The following is a 14867-nucleotide window of genomic DNA, read 5'->3' as shown; positions in this document are numbered from 1 at the left end:
GTCTTTAAAATTCTCAAAAAAATCTAAACAAAAAGAAAACAATTTAATTTCCCTCTAGATTAATTGAGGTTTTTAAAAGATGATTTAAAAGATCAAGTACATTCGAAAAATGTAAGGATCAACCTCTTTGAAAATGATACATACTTTGGTTGCAGTTTCTGTCCAACAGTAAGAGATAAACTAATTGCAGGTGGCTGTGTTCAGTGAGTTAGACCTGATGTAGATTCTGATATGGGAAAGCTAATAAACACACGTAAAAAGAACATATGATACAGATGTTTTAAAGTGTTAACATTAAATCTTATATATAATAGTGGGTTAATTTGGAGAATTGTTGCTTTGTACATCAAAATGTTGAAAGATCAAATTTAACAGTGCTCCAACCCTGTAGTAATGTAGATAGCTTCCAATTCTAGAAAACAACTGGAACTATGTGAAAGCTACAGTTAAATGTGTCAACAGTGAATGGTGTATCTATATGTTCCACTCTACAATCTCAAACAGGTGTCATTACATTGAGGATGTTTCATTTGAGTGTCAGTATTCAATTTTGCCTGATCGATACTGTTGCTGAGGGTTGTGGATTTGGTTGTCATATAAATCTGAGGTCAAACACAACATAATCAGATTACTTTGACAAATAACTGTATCAGATTGCTTGTCACTCAGTCTACAATGTTAATATCGAAGTCACATTGAAGTTCTGTTTTCTTTCATCTGTTGATGAATGATGAATCAATGATTTTGCCAGGTATCCCTTTCCCCTGAGATACAGTGTAAAATCTGGTGTTTATACCCTCGTGTTAGCAACCATCACAAATGAGATGTTTCTGGTTGCTGAGCAAGAGCTAAAGTATTGGCTGTAGATAGATAGAATAGCAAGTAAAGCCTTGGGCAAATTAGGCAGTGGCATCTCTCTGCTTTCAATTGTCATGTATGAGTTGAACATCAGTGACAAATCAAGACACCAAACTTGTGTGTTAGTATGGCAATGGAGATACCAGGGGGTCACAGATGACATGTCCTTTTTAAAGTGGCCCACAGCAGGAAAAGACAGTGATCTGCAGTATCATGTGCCTAAAAGAACATGGGTAGAATCTGCCAGTGGAGCAGATGGAGCATAACACCATTACTTCAGTGTCAGGCCGCTGTATTAAATCCATCGTGTTTCTTTTAGAATCAGCCTCAGGAAAAGAAATGACTCAAAGAACAGCTGCATCATGAACTGCTGGTGTCAGCCCAACACCTCACTATTTAGTGTCTGGTCAAAAGAACATTGCAGCCTCTAGAGGGCGCTAGCAGAGGTTTAATGTGTTATCCACAACACAAGGGAAAGTTATTTATGCTGAAAATATAAATGATGAATGTAATGATGATGTAAGAAAACATCTAATAATAATATTATTCCATGCTCAATTGAAAACATCCCTCAGTTTCAGGTTTTTATAGTCGCTGCACTTTCACACCTACTTTATTAAGACATCTGTGTACATGATGATAATGTCATACAGAATATATCAGCATCAGTGCTGCTTACTGAAGCACTAAAGACACTAGTGATTGAAAAACATATATAAATAAATAAATACAAAACAAGTAAATCAAACTTTGTGGTATGCTGTGGAAATGTGTTCATTCATGCTTTGCTTCTCATCTTTACATCAGATGGTTACAGAGGCGAGAGAGTCACAGCAAGTAAACCACTCGGGGATTCACTGTTGAAGCAGAAATTGAGGATCAAACATGAACACTGTTAAATTTAAGCTGAGAGCTGAAGGGACAACAAGGCAGCCGAGTGTGCAGCCTTCCTGCTGCTGGGTGAAAATCAATCATGGAGACTTAATGTTTCATCTTCAGGTTTAAAGCTGTAAAAGGTTTTTTTAACAAGCAAAAAAACATATTGAATATGGAACCATGAATTCACTCAACATGTGGAGCTGCAGTTATCAGTTTATTTAATGTGAAAAGAGAGTTAATTTATTTTTAACTTCACTATAAATGATGGTACAGTGTATGTATATATATATATATATATATATATATATATATACATACACTATAAGTATAATTATATATAAGTATAAGTATTAGTATAATTAATGCTGACTTCAGCTTGTGAAAGGACACTGAATGTATTCCTGTTTTCTTCAATAATTTACAGCTACGTTGTTCATTTTCTTCTCTGTCAGTTAACTTGTGTGGTGTTACATTCACATGCAGACAATATATGAAGTGATTCATCCTGCTGTTGTGTTCAATGTGAGGCTACTGATAACAGTATTCTTTGTATGGCTGCTTTTGAAAATAACTATCAGTGAATGTTTGTGTAGAGCCCTATATTGTCATATTTCCGGTTTCACACAGTAATTAATGCAGAGTGAGTGTTTGTTAGTTGAAGACATTGTTAAATGTTGTTCTAACAGTGTGTATCCGAGAGGAATGTGCCCAAATATTGATGCCAGCAATAAAATCACAGAAACTCTATGGTGATTGTCTTGGTCAATGTTGCAAAGGTTAGTTATTCTCAAACACTCCCACTCAGTAACTTGCAGAGCCAACAATTAATGAAATGGTTTAGTGCACAAAACTTTGATGGAATCTAGTTATTGAGTTTATTTTAAATCATTGAGGTGCCCACACAACCCACACAATGATCTTCTGATGATCATTAAAAATGTTCCTCTTTGCTGCTGCTTTGTCTAAATATGAATATGAAGTCTGTAGAACAAAAACTGAAAACAGTCATTTACAATCTCACTTCAAGGTCCTCCTTATAGTTTTGGGGAACTTTCAATCATGTCACATGATGTTCCTCAGCAGATGAAGATATTTAAATCATCAATCAATTAATCAAATTGTATTTGTAAAGCCCATATTCACAAATCACAATTTGTCTCATACGGCTTAACAAGGTGCAACATCTTCTGCCCTCAACTCTAAACAAGAGGAAAAACTACCAAAAAATAGGAAAAATGTAGAAACCTCAGAGAGAGCCACCTGTGAGGGCTCCCTCGCCCAGGACCAACAGAAGTGCAATAGATGCTGCTTGTAACTGAGAACATCAACAAAATAACAGTATTTACAACACATTGAAATATCAGTTTTATTGGACAGTTTTGGGATGAAAATATCAAAGGTATATAAAGAAAGCAACGTTTCATTTTCCACCATGTTACCTGGGTTGAGATATACTCCATATTTGGTGGCCAAAAGTCCGCCAGATGTCAATTTTGACGTCACTGGCAGACTTTAAGCAGCTCCCTGGCTGTGTGCTACAACTACAACATGTACAACAATGCATTTTTGTGTGCAGTTGGATCGAAGGGGGCAGCGGAATTAAAACACCCTGATTGAGATCAACTGGTTAGAACAACAACTACAAGACGATACTCTGATAGATACCGAAGAAAACTATATTGAAAGTGTATTAAATGAGCCCAAATACACTGTGGAGGATGTAAGGCAGAGCTGCCTCTTACAGGGGACAACTGGTGGAGCCCCTGTGGAAAATATGCACCAATGGAAACAGAAGAGGACTTGTTGTGTTGCAGTGAACAGGGTGAGGGATTATTGGGAATGACGCACAGTAAGAGGATGTACAGAAATGCACAAAACCTTGCACCAGTGTTGAAGTAGTAATGCAATTTAATAGAAGAAGAAGAAGAAGAAGAAGAAGAAATCTGTTATGGGCTGTGATGACGTAAGTGACCGGGAGCGGAAGCGTGGGCGGGACAAAAACATCTACTTTTCAAAATGGCTGCGCCCATGAATAACGTGGAAGAGATTCGGAATCGAGTAATTCTTGGGGAATTTGGAATCAAGAATGTAAGTGAAGAATGTAACAGATGGTGTTGTTGGTTGTTTTATCACAGGAGCCAGATGTGGACACCCTCAGGTTCTGTCGGACTGAGCCGCATGGGATGATCTGGACAGTGGGTTGGACATGCTCATGTACACACACTGTCTAGCAGAAAATACTGCTTCGATATGACCATGTAAACTACGTCAGTGTCATTATTATGTATGACTATGGGACGTGTAGAGCAGCAGTGCAGAAATACATCGAACAATCAAAACAACCTCAAGAACAAAATGTTTGCTGCCAAGTACCGTTTGTTATTGTAATTATTGTTATTATTCATTTTTGTTTTTAAGGTTCATACAACCGATTTCCCAGGAAACTACCCCGGCTATGATGACAGGTGGGACCTGGAAAAGTTTCAAAAGGTGAGTTGGTCATATTTTTGGGACTGAAATTGGGGGACAAGGACTTACCCTCTAGATTCTTATGTTACCATGTGTAAGTGAACATTTGTAAGTTATGTGTATAGTGTGTATGATATTTCTCTATAAGAAGAGAGGAATTGAAACATAATTTTGTCTAAATAATTGGTGTTATCAGTTTGTATTGTTGGATTGTATGTAAAGATTATTATTGACTTTATATAAAGATGATGACTGACTGTATATAAAGATGATCACTGACTGTATATAAAGATGATAACTGACTGTATATAAAGATGATCACTGACTGTATGTAGAGATAATCACTGACTGTATATAAAGATGATCACTGACTGTATGTAGAGATAATCACTGACTGTATATAAAGATGATAACTGACTGTATATAAAGATGATCACTGACTGTATGTAGAGATAATCACTGACTGTATATAAAGATGATCACTGACTGTATGTAGAGATAATCACTGACTGTATATAAAGATGATCACTGACTATATAAAGATGATCACTGACTGTATAAAAAGATGGTCACTCACTGTATGTAAAGATCATGACTGACTATACAGATGATGACTGACCGTATAACTACGATCACTGACTGTATATAATGACGATCACTGACTGTATATAAAGATGATCACTGACTATATATAAAAATGATCACTGACTGTATATAAAAATGATCACTGACTGTATGTAAAGATGATCACTGACTATACAGATGATCACTGACTGTATAACGAAGATCACTGACTCTATATAAAGATGATCACTGACTGTATAACGAAGATCATTGACTGTATGTAAAGATGATCACTGACTGTATATAAAGATGATCACTGACTCTATATAAAGATGATCACTGACTATATAGATGATCACCGACTGTATAACGAAGATCATTGACTGTATGTAAAGATGATTACTGACTGTATATAATGGCGATCACTGAATATATATATATATATATATATATATGATCAATGACCGTATACAAAGATGATCACTGACTGTATATAAAGATGATCACTGACTCTATATAAAGATGATCACTGACTCTATATAAAGAGGATCACTGACCATGGTATTGAGGTCTGGCCTTGGTCCATGTCCCATCTGCTAATATGGAGTAGACAAGGTTTATTAACTATACTGCAATCAGCCACCAGGGTGTGATCTGGGTTTCCATTTTGGATGTCCATCTTTATTTGGAGTCATTTTTTGAATGTATGACATCACTCCTGTTACGTGAAGATCTCTTGTCTGTTTTCAGAACTTCAGAATTGATGTCGTGCATCTGGATGAGAACACTATGGAGTTTGACATGGTGGGCATAGATGCAGCCATTGCCAATGCTTTCAGAAGGATCTTACTAGCAGAGGTGGGATTCCAATTCACTCAGGTTTTGTCATCTGTGTCATTCAGTGGTCACTAAGGTCGGACATAAGAGAGAAAAAAAACATTAAGAGAAACAGGGAAAATTCACACAGCAAGAATTCCTACTCCAGAAGAGCTCAGGGAGGTTTGGGCTCAAAGTGCTGGCTGTATTTCCCCTTGTTTTAGTTTTATTTCCTGTTTTGAGCTTTTTTGTAATTGGACTGAATTTCATACTTTTTTTTCTCTTGTATGTGTTTTGTCCTTATGGGCCACCAAAGTGTCATTGGTGTAACATTAGGATTTGAGCCTAAAAAAGTCAAAAAATCTGAAATATTGTGCATCCGGTTTCTTGATTTTTCTTAAATTTATGGAAATATGTTGTTTAAGCTGTGCATTATCTTTGCTTGTAGGTGCCTACCATGGCTATAGAGAAGGTGTTTATCTACAACAACACGTCTATCGTCCAGGATGAAGTCCTGGCCCACAGATTAGGTCTCATACCCATCAAAGCTGACCCCCGCCTTTTTGAGTACAGGAATACTGGTAAAACAACACCACAAAGTACTCCTACTGATGAGTGCTCCCATTTTATTCTGCTGCAGACATGACATCGGGAGGAGCTCCAGAGAATTGGGTCTGGAATTTCTCCGGAGGTTTCCTTTTACACATGAACAACGCAGCAGGTTTTCCACTCAGACATGTTCACAACAATGCAGAAATCTCAAGAGCATTCAGGTGAGGGGTGGTGCAAAAGGCGGCAGCAACACGCAACATACTTATTCTGCTGTGGAGATGCTTGTTTTTGTCCGGAGGGTCTCTGGAGTTAAGTGCATTAGAGCAGCTTAAAAGACACGTGTATGTTTGGGGTTTGCATTTGTTCAATCATTATCCCGAGATGTTAATGGTATCCAGAGGTTTTGTGTAAAGCAGAAAAAAGAAGGACTTCATCTCTGGTGCTCATTCAGGCTGAACATCATAAGCTGCTTTCACACATGCACTGAACTCTGGATATTCTCAGATCCTGTGCAGGGCTTCACTGCGACAGACTCAAAAATCAAAAAGAATACAAATATTTTCCGATGAAAAAGCAGTGCCACACATGTAGATGAAACAGAAAAAGATGTCAGGAGGGCTTTGGTTACAAGGGGCGACGCCAATGTCAATATGCAAAAACACTGCGGAATTAATACATGACATCCTGCCTCTGCCTATTGCACCGCTCCTCACCTGAACACACTGGAGATTTCTTGTGAACGCATCTGAGCTGTGCTGTTTGCGTGTGTGTGTGCGTGTGCATGTGTGTGTGTTGGACCAACATCTGCTGAGTAAAAATCAATCAAATTTTATTTGTATAGCCCATATTCACAAATCACAATTTGTCTCATAGGGCTTTAACAAGGTGTGACATCCTCTGCCCTTAACCCTCAACAAGAGTCAGGAAAAACTACTTAAAAACCCTTTTAACAGGGTAAAAAGAAGGTAGAAACCTCAGAGAGAGCCACATGTGAGGGATCCCTCTCCCAGGACGGACAGAAGTGCAATAGATGCCACGTGTAAAAGAGAAAGATAAGAGTATTTGCAGCATTGATTAGAATAAACAGTTTGTAGCATAATGGAAGTTAAATGAATTGATGGATTATTGTCATTAATGGTCGAGTATCTGAGGAGACATATTGTATATCAAGCAGTGTTGTTGTAATCATAGTCCACGGTCAGCAGCCACCATGATCATGATCCACCATTATCACAGATATATCAGTTTATATATTTGAACCCTTCTGTATAGAACAGTACAGTATACTTAATAGTGCATGTCTGCTTTTTCAATGCTTACAATGAAAGCTCCAAATCCACATATATCATGTTTCCATCAAAAAACATTTTATACTTATTTCTCAAACCTGTCCTTGCTGTACTTGTAAATGTTGTTAATTCCAGGTGAGGAGACATCAGAGGAAGAAGGATCAGAAATAGACACAATTCAAATGCAGCTTAAGATTAAATGCAGCAGAAACCCCAGAGCAAGCAAAGACTCCTCTGACCCAGGAGAGCTGTATCTGAACCACATGGGTAGGTTTCAGGTGACACCACATGAATCAAGGATTAATCATATTTTTGTAGATACAGACACCCAGCAGCAGCTGTGACCAGACAACTTTTTTTTTCTTATTAATTAATATGATTTTTTTTGCTCCCCTGTCACATGCGGACTTGTTTCAGTTTATTCCAGGGACATAAAGTGGGTCCCTATTGGAAACCAAGCAGACGTCTTTGCAGACTCCAGCATTGGACCTGTACATGAAGACATCTTGATTGCTCAGCTACGACCAGGACAGGAGCTGGACATTATTATGCACTGCGTCAAAGGAACTGGTAAGAGCTGTTAAGTGTCTGGATCAAAAGTAACTTGATGTTACTCCTGCTCAAAAAAATTAAGGGAACACTTAAATCACACATCAGATCTTGATGAACGAATTATTCAAGTTGAAAATCTTTACTGATGTACATTCTATAAATTGTTAAGAACAAAATGATGTAACAACGGAAACCAAAATCATTAACCCGAGGGTTGGATTCCAAATCATACTGAAAATCAAAGAAGAAAACTGAAATCACAGGCAGATCCAACTTGCATGACTTTTATCACAGCAACTCATAATTTTACTCAGTACTGTGTATGGCCCCCACGTGCCTGTATGCATTACAGACAAAGTCTGGGCATGCTCCTGATCAGTTGGCAGATGGTGTCCTGGGGGATCTCCTCCCAGACCTGGATCAGGGCACCAGTGAGCTCCTGCACAGTCTGTTGCAGTACTTGGCGGTGTTGGATGCACCGATGCATAACTTCCCATTGGATTTAGGTCAGGGGAACATGAGGGCCAGTCAATGGCATCAATGCCTCCGTCATCCAGAAACTGCCTACACACTCTGGCCACAGGAGGAACCCGGGGCCCACTGCACCAGCGAAGGTCTGACAATCTCTCTGAGGATTTCATCCTGGTACCTAACAGCAGTCAAGGTACCGTTGGCTTGACATGGAGGTTTGTGCAACCCTCCAAGGATATGCCTCCCGAGACCATCACTGACCCACCGCCAAACCGGTCATGCTGGATGATGTTACAGGCAGCATAAGGTTCACCACGACGCCTGTCACATGTGCTCAGTGTGAACCTGCTATTATCATGGAAGAGAACGTGGCGCCAATGGCGAATCTTCCAATTCTGGTGTTATCTGGCGAATGCCAATCGAGCTGCACGTGCTGGGCTGTGAGCACAGGTCCCACTAGAGATCGTTGGGTCCTCATGCCACCCTCATGGAGTTCGTTTCTGTCAGTTTGGTCAGAAACATGCACACCTGTAGCCTGCTGGAGGTCATTTTGTAGGGCTCTGGCAGTGCTCCTCCTGTTCCTCCTCGCACAAAGGAGCAGATACCGATCCTGCTGCTGGGTTGATGCCCTTCTGCAGCCTGGTCCAGCTCTCCTTGTGTAACTGCCGGTCTCCTGGTATCTCCTCCATGCTCTTGAGACTGTGCTGGGAGACACAGCAAACCTTCTTGCGACCACATGTATGGATGTGCCTTCCTGCAGGAGCTGGACTACCTGTGCAACCTGATCGGGCTGCAGATACCGCCTCATGCTACCAGTAATGACAAGGAGACTAGCAGAACACAAACCTAGAGAAGAATCAGTCAGGAAGGATAAGGAGAGAGCAGCTGTCTGTGGCCACCACATGCAAAACCATTCCCTTTTTGGGGGTTGTCTTGATTTTGCCTCTCCATTGCACCTGTTGTCACTTTCATTTGCACCAAAGCAGGTGAAACTGATTCATTATGACTTGTGCTTCCTAAATGGACAGATTGATATCCCTGAAGTTTAACTGACTTGCTGTTATACTGTGACGATTAAGTGTTCCCTTCATTTTTTTGAGCAGTGAATGTAGACGTTTAGATAAAATATCAGTAAAAGTTAGTGGCAAACCTTTTATAGGCTGCATGCTTCCACACAGCTTCCATACTATATAACCTTTTTCAGTCCAGACACTGTCCTAGTTACAGTCTGTATTTCCTGCTGCCTGATCCTGAACTATGCTCTCTGTTCTGTGCTCAGGTAAGGACCATGCCAAGTTTTCTCCAGTGGCCACAGCAAGTTATCGCCTTCTGCCAGAGATCACTCTCCTGGAGCTGGTGGAGGGAGAGAAGGCCGAGCGTTTAAAATGCTGCTTCTCTCGAGGAGTCATTGACCTGGAGGAAATTCTTGGTAAGAAAGAGCCGACCAGTCTGATCTGTGATTAAATGGAAGCCTGCACTGTGTAGATGGCATGATGTAACTCTTATGCAGTGGTAGTTTAGTAGCACTACAGTGTATAGTGCTGCTTGTCAACAAGTAGATCCCTGTTTTGCTTTGTTTCTCACACAAGGACAAAAATGCTTGTGGATACACACAATGCATTGTGGTGAATAAAGATTAAGTTGAATATAACTCCACCTTTTTAAAATAACAACTGCTTGAAACGGTACATCAAGAAACGGTACATCGTTGAGAGAGAGAGACGAAAAAACGGCTAACCTTACAGTTACCATACAAGATTCTCACCATTTCAATGGTGAGAATCCTATAATATGTTGAATATATATTATAAACATAAATATTTGCAACACTTCCTGTACCTGTTTCAAAGTAAAAGCACTCTAGCATATCTGTTGACTGAATCCATTAATTTGTTTCTATTATTGTAGGACTGGAAGATGCACTGCTTCATAGCGTAGGGTCACGGCATTTACTTGAGTACATAGGCTACTTTTATTTGAGGAAATACTGTGGTCATACCAGAAACTCACACAGCAGCTCCTCCACTGCAGACACGCAGCAGAGATGCTGCCTGTGTGAACAACAAATGCCTGTGAGACAGAGCAGATCCATGCTGTCACACGCAGCCAGTGTGGCCCATGCATCACTTGGACCATTACGTTCCTGCTTACAGTTGGAGAAAGTCTGGAGGTTCGCAGGAGTCCAGTGTATGTCTGAAAGCAGCTTAAATGTATTAATCTGTCTCCATGTGTTGTCCACCTCAGGGAGAAAGGTTGCCAAAGTAGTGAACAGTCGCCTGGATACGTGCAGCAGGGAAGTCCTCCGTCACGATGACCTGAAGAATCTGGTGAAAATCGGAAGAGTGCGAGACCATTTCATTTGTACGTTAAATATAGTTCATATGCATTTTAAAGAGGGTGTTCAGACTGTGCAGCAGAAAAAATCCTAGTAAAAGAAAACAATGAAACATGGGGGCTCACCTTTAAGGAACAGTTGGATATTTTTAACCACTAAATAAATGTCCTTATTGTCGAGTGAAATGTGTAAAATCAGAAGATCAAGCTTCCTTCATGGCTGTACAATGATTTGAAGCTTGGCATAGAGAAAGTGAGGGAACAGTTTGTCTGGTTCTGTTTGAAGGAAACAAAACCTTTCAGCAAGAACAAGAAGAAATCAGAATTGCTGTTTTCATGAGACTCTTAACACGGCTCCTGTCTCTTGCATGCAGCATGTCTATACATCAGGTTGTATAACTTTATTTACACCGTTTTTCTTGTTTTCTCACAGTTACTGTGGAGTCGACAGGCATATTGGCTCCAGATGTCCTGGTCACGGAGGCTGTCAAAGTCCTCATGTGCAAGTGTCAGAGGTTTCTTAGTGAACTGGACTCTTCTGGCATGGAGTGAAATGATGACTTTGCGTGCTCAGCCCCACCACAGAGAAACCACAGCCCACCAAGGCTTGGACTTTGATACGCCGCTTTAAATTGTATTTTTGAGGTTGATAGACTTGCTGGTTAATATGTATATACTACTGTCTATAGTTTTGCTACCAGTTTTGATTTATTGATGAGTTCAGTTGTCATTACATAAATATGCTGATATAATATCTAAATATCCAGACACACTGCACAATTTTCTGTATGGATGTGTGCGTAACATAAGAAAAGTAAAACATATAATAAAACAGAAAGGAAAGCAGTTATTACAGGATGAGGGGAATGTATATACTCTCTGTATTTCTCCAGTATCACAAGTTTATAATCTACCAGCATCCTGTCAGGATTTCATTAAAGCACATACTAATACTGTCCATTACTGTCATGTATCCAATAACCCATAGATTTTTCCTAAATTCCCTGTTACATCACATTTCATCAGCACAACACAATAATAAAACACTGCACATAAATTATTTGATAATTGATTTACCAACTTATGGGACAACAGTATCTGTTTATGATTTAGTTTATCATGGATATATCAGTGTATATATTGGAAGAAACTGAAACACAGATAAAACACGATGTTTGACAAAATTTTGACCGCATCTACATTTTAATTAATTACTTTTCTCCTGACAAGTTTATTTTTCAACTACAAAACGTCCCAGTCTTAGATCCACTACCCACCAACCACAAACAAAATGTAATTCTGAAATAATCTCAAATTTTATTTATTCAGTTAATTTGTATATATTAATTATTTATTGCCATCCCAGTAATTCATACTACAAATTTACCTACTATTGTTTCCATTCTCTGGTATAACTATATTGTTTTTAAACAATTTAACAAAGAAAAACATTTTGGCCCATTTTAGTTCCTACTTCTGGTGTCTGAAAAATCTCTTAATACCTCCCATTTGAATTCCCTTCATGTGTTTGAGTTTTTGTATTAATACAGTTAGGTCGATAAATATTTGGACAGCGACACAATTTTCATAATTTTGGCCCTGTATGCTACCACAATGGATTTGAAATGAAATAATGGAGATGCTATTGAAGTGCAGACTTGAAAAAAAATCCCTCAGAGAGATAGCAGAAACATTCTGAGTTTCCAGATCAACATTTTGGTACATTCTGAGAAAAAAGGAATGCACTGGTGAGCTCGGCATCACAAAAAGGTCCGGACGTCCGCGGAAGACAACAGCGGTTAATGATCACAGGACCTTTTCCATGGTAAAGAGGAACCCCTTCACAACATCTAGTGAAGTGAAGAAGACTCTCCAGGAAGTAGGTGTATCATTATCCAAGTGTACCAGAAAGAGAAGACTTCACGAGAGCCTATACAGAGGGTTCACCACAAGGTGCAAACCATTCACAGGCCTCAAGAATAGAAAGGCCAGATTAGAGTTTTTCCAAAATAACATGCTTTGGACAAATGAAACTAAGATCAACCTGTACCAGAAAGATGGGAAGACAAAAGTATGGAGAAGGCTTGGAACATCTCATGATCCGAAGCACACCACATCATCTGTAAAACATGGTGGAGGCAGTGTGATGGCATGGGCATGCATGGCTTCCAATGGCAAAGGGGCACTAGTGTTTATTGGTGATACGACAGAAGACGGAAGCAGCCACATGTATTCTGATGTCTACAGGAACATTCTGTCTGCTCACATTCAGCGAAATTCAGCAAAGTTGATTGGATGGCGCTTCACATTACAGATGGACAATGACCCAAAACATACTGCAAAAGCAACCCAGGTGTTTTTCAAGGCAAAAAAGTGGAATATTCTACAATGGCCGAATCAATCACCTGATCTCAATCAGATCGAGCATGCATTCCACTTGCGTAAGACAAAACTTAAGGCAGAAAGATCTGCAAACAAACAACAACCGAAGACAGCTGCAGTCAAGGCCTGGCAAAGCATCACAAAGGAGGAAACCCAGCGTCTGGTGATGTCCATGGGTTCCAGACTTCAGGCAGTCATCGCATGCAAAGGATTCTCAACAAAGTTTTAAGAATGAACATTTTATTTATGATTGTATTCATTTGTCCAATTACTTTAGGTCCCTTGAAAGGAGGGGACTTTGTAGGAAAATTGTTCCTAAATTCCTAAATCCTTCCTCCAATTTTGATGTAAATACCCTCAAATTAAAGCTGAAATTCTGCTCTTCAATAGCATCTTGATTATTTCATTTCAAATCCATTGTGGTAGCATACAGGGCCAAAATTATGAAAATTGTATCGCTGTCCAAATAATTCAGGACCTAACTGTAGATGTGCTTCAGTGTATATATCCTCCGCCAGGACTTGTGGTATGTTTGTATTGATTTCAGTTTTCCAATATTCGGTCAACAAATGGCCTGTAAGGCAAATGGAGGTGTTGGTCTCCATTACAGAACTGTAATTTTATAAAGAACTCTTCAACTTGAGTGGGATACAACACAACATTTTATTCCATTCTTAATGATTTGTTAGAAAGTTTCTTAGTTAATGTGTGAAAAAATCTGTTAGGATTGACCAAAATGACTCGAAGCTGCCATCCTTATGGAGTATGTATAGATAAATCCATATTACTTTGCAAATCTAAGGCCCAATCCCATTTCACCCCTTGGCCCTATCCCTCCCTACCCCTTGTTTTCAAGGGTTATCTTGCCCCTTGAAACAGAGTCACAAGGGGTGGTGGTTGAAATCTTCCCCTACGAATTGGGACAGCCCTTGTAGAAGCCGTTACATCATCAGTAGTCGTTGCGAAAGCCCGACACGTCATCAGTAGTCTCGGATGTAAACAGACAAGACAAAAAGTTTTGCGGGGATGTCATTGTAATAACATTGTTGAGATCTTAAATAAACCAATGCTATTGTTTGCAGTTACTAAAGTGACAAACCTATAATGTCCAAATAACATCTATGCTAATGCAGGGGAATCAATCACATTTGAGATTGAAAAGCTTGGCTGTTCTGCCAGGATGCTTTGTTATTAGAGGAACAGTTAAGTTCAGTAACAGCGCTGCTATATTCTGGTTAAGTGGTACTTTTTAACTGTGCAAACATACTATCTCAGATTTGGCATTTTGAGCCATATACTTGAGATGGCTGTAATTAGTCAAAGTCTTGGTTCCTTTCTTTGCCATTTGTGTATCTGAAATACCAAAGAAGCTTACATTGCACATGAATGCTATTGATATAACCTAATGGAGACAAGGGGTTGCACTAATCAGTCCATATCTTTACAAATATTTTTGGATTATTTTAATTTGTATCATATAACTTTCTTTGTTTTACCAATGTAGGGCTTCTAACATCATATGAAATGCCATCTGTATTCCATTTAAAACCCATTCTGGATTTGAATCATTTGTAGAATTCTATTGACCACATTTATTTTATAACCTGAGAAGGACTCCTGTGCCTCTAAGAAATATATAAATTAATAAATAAATAATATGAATAGATTAATCGGCCAGATAGAGATGCTGTAATTAAGGTT

The 14867-nt window shown here is 39.2% G+C and overlaps 1 protein-coding gene across 1 annotated transcript; it reads left to right on the top strand.

Moving 5' to 3' along the window:
• Positions 1-3672: 3672 nt before the first annotated feature.
• On the top strand, positions 3673-11841 carry polr1c (RNA polymerase I and III subunit C). Its single transcript, XM_034609485.1, has 9 exons — positions 3673-3825; positions 4156-4227; positions 5521-5628; positions 6035-6167; positions 7563-7694; positions 7845-7997; positions 9730-9879; positions 10695-10811; positions 11218-11841. Exons 1-9 carry the CDS (start codon positions 3754-3756, stop codon positions 11334-11336), a joined length of 1056 nt encoding a protein of 351 aa, XP_034465376.1. The 5' UTR covers positions 3673-3753; the 3' UTR covers positions 11337-11841.
• The last annotated feature ends 3026 nt before the right edge of the window (positions 11842-14867 follow it).

The sequence above is a fragment of the Hippoglossus hippoglossus genome, chromosome 15, assembly GCF_009819705.1.
Source record: "Hippoglossus hippoglossus isolate fHipHip1 chromosome 15, fHipHip1.pri, whole genome shotgun sequence".
Taxonomy (NCBI): Eukaryota; Metazoa; Chordata; class Actinopteri; order Pleuronectiformes; family Pleuronectidae; genus Hippoglossus; species Hippoglossus hippoglossus.
Note: the sequence above shows the minus strand (reverse complement) of the source record. Positions and strands in the feature narration are given on the sequence as shown.

Excerpts from the sequence above, each read along its gene's own strand:
- polr1c (XM_034609485.1), top strand. The coding sequence starts at position 3,754 with ATGGCTGCGCCCATGAATAACGTGGAAGAGATTCGGAATCGAGTAATT. Across the intron at positions 7,998-9,729 it reads GCACTGCGTCAAAGGAACTG|GTAAGGACCATGCCAAGTTT; the intron begins GTAAGAGCTGTT and ends TTCTGTGCTCAG. Across the intron at positions 9,880-10,694 it reads TGACCTGGAGGAAATTCTTG|GGAGAAAGGTTGCCAAAGTA; the intron begins GTAAGAAAGAGC and ends TGTCCACCTCAG.